Raw genomic sequence first — 4747 nt, forward strand, 5'->3', positions numbered from 1 at the left:
TGATGTCAAGCATCTAAGAACACATAAAGAGCCATCAATGCATGTCAGAGTTTGTAAATTTTGTATTACTCTATCCGCTGCAAATTTGCAACTGTATTGTATCAAACTGTCTACGATGAGTGAATCTGACAATCTATGTATGTGCTATTGCTTTATGTGTATCATGCACGATATAATCAAGTTAGATTGTTAGAAGAGGCAATATTCAACAGGCACAGTTATCATGCACAATGAGCCATGATTTTTTTTATTTGTTTCAAACAATCATGCTATCACATACACGATTTATCCAGCAAGGAGTTTGGTTTTAGCTATATGTGAAGCGGGTTGTGCCTTGTGGGCGCGTTCATTCCAATGAATAACAATACTGTGCAAGTACATATTGGATGCAACTATATGATATGCTCTCATCTAAAGGGAACTAAGTGTTCCTTGAAGAAAATGGGAAATGCAGCATACTAGTTCTTAATTGAAACATGCGGGTAACATGCATCCTAGGAGCCCTTGAACGCTGTTATTTGTAAATACAACTAGCGTGGCAAGTAGATTGAGGAATCAAAATCTTGCTCCAGACTGTACCCGGAGACCCCTTGAGATGTCAACTGAAGAGCATTGGCAGGATTAGTGAGATTCCTAGCATCTGGGCGTAACAAAGGTTCAATCTCTTCATCATTTCTAGGCAAATTCTGTGCTTTTCTCAGCAGTTTAGTTCTCAGGAATTGCAACCTCATTTCAACTTCTTTCATAGTTGGTCTTTGTCCTCCTTTGGTCCTCAAGCATGCTTCTGTAAGTGAGGCAATATAATTAATCTCGTCTTGGTCTGCCTCTTCCATAATATGTGAATCCATTATTTCCATAAGAGCCCCTTCTTGGAGCCCTTCAATGAAGTAATGAGACAAGTTTTCTTTGGCACCTAAATCATTGATAAAAATTGGCTTTTTTCTTGTCAAAAGTTCCACAAGTATCACTCCAAAACTATACACATCACTCTTCTCAGTTAGTTCACCGGTATGATAATACTCTGGATCCAAGTAACCAAATGTTCCTTGCACAATTGTCACCACATGAGTTTCATCAAGTGAAAGAGACCTTGAAGCACCGAAGTCCGAAACCTTTGCGGTGAAGTTGTCATCCAAGAGTATATTGGAAGATTTCACGTCTCTATGGAAAATTGGTATAGCAGCAGCCGAGTGTAGATACGAAAGTGCCCCTGCTGCTTCCATTGCAATCCTTACACGGTCATTCCATGATAGTAGGCATTTTGCCATTGTATCTTTGTGAAGAAGGTCATATAGAGTGCCATTTGATATGAACTCATAGACTAGCAATGGCACCTCATCTTCTAGGCAACAACCAAAAAGTTTCACCACATTGCGGTGTATGATTTGAGATAAAATAACAACCTCATTGATAAACTGATCTATCTCTGTTTGTTCCACTATTTTAGATTTTTTTATAGCCACAACACGCTGGTCTGATAGAATTCCCTTATAAACTGTGCCATGTCCTCCACAACCAAGAACACGAGTAATATCGAAGTTGTTTGTTGCCTCCACTAGTTCATCCAAGGAGAATATCTTTGTTTTCTCTGTAGTGCTTTCATTCGAGATTAGTTGCTCCAAGAGTAGACCTTGATTTTTCTTGAAGTATGCTCTCCGGACTCTCCTTTGGATTCCTTTCTTCCACTTCCTGGTGAGTACAATCGCACCTAGTGCAACAACTATGGAGCCAAGACCGCAAGCAACCCCAATTGCAATACCTACATCCATTAAATGTGGACATGAAGGTTTTGTAAATTCAAAATTCCAATGACCGATAAAAGATGACTTACCGAGAATCAAATTGTGCTCTTTAGCTGACATGACACATTTATGTTTTGTTCGATCATACACTTTTCCATGGGAGCAGCTTGTACAGTTGAATCCTCCATCATAATTATGGCATATTCCATTGCATTTGTTTGGAATATCACATTCATTAATATCTATACCAATACAGATAGTTACGTCATATGCTAGTGGTGCAAGTAAAAGCATGCATTTATCTTAAAAATATCTCAAAAAAGTAATGTGACTTGTGAATTGTGATCGTAGAGGTGACGCTGGCGGTGCGAATAGATGCATGATTCTAAATTTACATTGAATTACTGGTGATGCATCAATATCTATATATAGAAATGTGTTTGGAAAATGAGATATTGTGAAAATATGATTTAATAGATAAAATAACCTGTACAATTATTTCGCAGGTATGGATTTCCTTGGAAGCCATCATTACACTTGCAGAGATACCCATAACGTGTTTTCCCTCGCGTGACATTTTCGCAGTGGCTGTTGTGACTGACACACGCATACGTAGCGGTTCTTTGCATGGCTTGTTGACAAGTTAAGTTTGCAATAACCCAGTTTATTATTACATCTTCCTCCGAGAAATAAAAAATACCATCCACAATAGACTCTCCATAGTCTTCAAACGTTCCGTAAGCACCACCATAGTTAGTGGAGACTATCCTTTCCACATTATTGGAGCTTGTGTCATTCAGCTTGTTGCTAACAGCTAGAACCCCATCATCAAGTGATACATTAGTCACACGATATTGTGCGTACCCACGATCAAGTACGGTGACATTACGTGGTGTGCAGTTGAGTCGAAAGTTATCGCTTGCGTAACAACCTTCTTCAATCCCAAAAGGGAATGGAATTGTCATGTTTCCACATGCTCTTGTACAGTTATCTCTGTGCGTTGAATTGTAATCTGCTTCAAAACAGTTAAATAAGGTGAGGAATTAAGACTGAACCCAAAGAAATTAATAAGGTTATTTAAAAGTAAATACATTTTCTGGGTTTTGCACAAGTTGTGTATGAAAATAAATATTGCAGGTGCAGGGGTGGCTTCCTTCTTTCAAACTTTGGAATCAGATCATCACACATTTAAATTGACAGCACACAGAAAGTAGTTTTTCCTCTGCATTCAGGGGCAAAGCCACGTTGGGCTTGCCGAGTGCTCGTGCACCAGGGAAAAAAAAACAAAGATTCAATGATTAACATCTAAATTTTTCAAGGAATGAGATTTTTTTACACGTGTATACTGAGGTGTGCACTCGGGTCCACTATGCTCTAGCTTCGCCACTGTCTGCATTCAAGTCTAGAAATGTGTATATATGCAGAATCATGTATGTGAAGAAGAAGAAGAAGGGTATAGACCTTGGGTGCAGCCATCTATGACGTAGGGGTTGCCCTGCATATTGGGGCATAAGCAATAGTAGCCCCGTGCAGATCTTCCATCATAGCAGTTGCTTTCATTATTACAAGCATAGCTATCCTTATTCAGTTGGGCACGTTCACAATTTGGTTGGTCCGTGATGGCAAAATCAAATACCGATGTCGCACCCCCATATAGGTTGCTTGTATTCACCCAACTCGAGAAAAGATCACTCACAACGAACTCATAATAACCATATGATCCGAAAATCTTGACTTTGGAGAGCGCTTTATCTTGTTCTGCTCTTGTACTGTTGTGGCGGACAAGGTTAATCGTAAACAGGTCCCTCCGCAAGTTGATGTAGCAGCAGCCAATCCCACCACAGTTGCCGCCAACATTACCCGCCCTCTCCATGTTCTCCGTGTTATCTGGGCAGATACTCATGCAAGAACCAATCAAGTCCGTCATATTGTCACCGAACATGTAGACCTCAACATTGCAGCCAACAACGTACAATCTGCCATAGATCATTACACCCTCAGCAGGGGTCTTCCAGGACCTGTTGTAGGTGTCCGTACCTGGACTCATGGTGATGTTGTAGCCAATCATAGTAGAAGCACCACCTGTACTGTTGCCAACAGAGATATAAGTCACCTGGATGTTACTGTTTCCCAAGAGGAGCTTGGGAGGACGATCTGCTTGGTTACATGTGAGCTCCAAGCCTTGCCGGAAGCAGTCAGGTCCTATCCCAAAGGGGTAGGAGAATTTGACATCCCCGCAGCTGGTGGGGCAGTGAGCCAGCTGTGAGGCGTTGGGAGGGGCTTGCAGGAGCCCGTTCCCGGCGGCTCCATGGATGGCGGCCAAGCAGACGAGCCCAGCACACATGCTAGCTAGAACTCTGGTGGAGCGCAGCATAGTTGTATCGTGGATCTGTAAGCTCTTTCTTTCTTTCTATATTTTCTTTCTTTCTGTGGCTGGGGTTGGGATCGGTGTTTTGGGAGCGATGGGTATTGATCGAGAGGCAGCACGATCTACACTAATAAGCGGAGGAGGACGTGAGCCTGGAATTCCGATCCAGGGGCTCTTGTCCCATCAGATGTTACGGCCAAAACGACTCGACAAGTGCGTTGCTGACTTGCTGGTCGACGCTCATCGCTGAATAATCAAACGAAATTTGCACATCATTTCTTTTCTAGCTTTGAATTATTATGTAAGCGTCCGTGTTCTCCGGGTCAGCGTCACTTATTAACCAGCCAGCCATTTTGGCCAATGCGAAATTTCCACACTCCACCCAGTAGTTGTCTACACGGAAAGATACACACACACGGACGCCTTTGCCGTCAAGATTACTGAATATTAAAACACGGTATATGTGACATTCCGACCCATGGTTTAATAGGATTGATAGAATACTCATGTCAATAAGTTGTAATTTTTTTCCCCGGAAACCGATCTCCAAAGAACTCCGAAATTAAGCGTGCTTGGCCCGAAGAAATTTGAGGATGGGTGACCGTCCGGAAAGTTCTTCCCGGGTGCGTACGAGTGA

General features: G+C 41.9%; 1 protein-coding gene across 2 annotated transcripts; it reads right to left on the minus strand.

Moving 5' to 3' along the window:
• Nucleotides 1-305: 305 nt before the first annotated feature.
• On the minus strand, nt 306-4357 carry LOC120656540 (wall-associated receptor kinase-like 6). 2 transcript variants are annotated; one of them, XM_039934663.1, is made up of 4 exons: nt 3204-4357; nt 2230-2754; nt 1832-1984; nt 306-1759 (listed from the first exon to the last, which is right to left on the minus strand). In XM_039934663.1, the coding sequence occupies exons 1-4, from the start codon at nt 4114-4116 to the stop codon at nt 531-533; spliced, it is 2820 nt and encodes a 939-aa protein (XP_039790597.1). In that variant the 5' UTR covers nt 4117-4357; the 3' UTR covers nt 306-530. The 2 variants fall into 2 exon arrangements, with proteins under 2 accessions (XP_039790597.1, XP_039790598.1); XM_039934664.1 differs by lacking the exon at nt 1832-1984.
• Nucleotides 4358-4747: the final 390 nt, after the last annotated feature.

This window comes from Panicum virgatum, chromosome 1N (genome assembly GCF_016808335.1).
Source record: "Panicum virgatum strain AP13 chromosome 1N, P.virgatum_v5, whole genome shotgun sequence".
NCBI classification, from domain to species: Eukaryota; Viridiplantae; Streptophyta; class Magnoliopsida; order Poales; family Poaceae; genus Panicum; species Panicum virgatum.

Bases quoted from the DNA above. Each gene is read 5' to 3' on its own strand.
- LOC120656540 (XM_039934663.1), bottom strand. From the start codon at position 4,116: ATGCTGCGCTCCACCAGAGTTCTAGCTAGCATGTGTGCTGGGCTCGTC. The intron at 1,985-2,229 runs GTTATTTTATCT...GTATTGGTATAG, and splicing joins CCTGCGAAATAATTGTACAG to ATATTAATGAATGTGATATT. The intron at 1,760-1,831 runs GTAAGTCATCTT...TAATGGATGTAG, and splicing joins AGAGCACAATTTGATTCTCG to GTATTGCAATTGGGGTTGCT.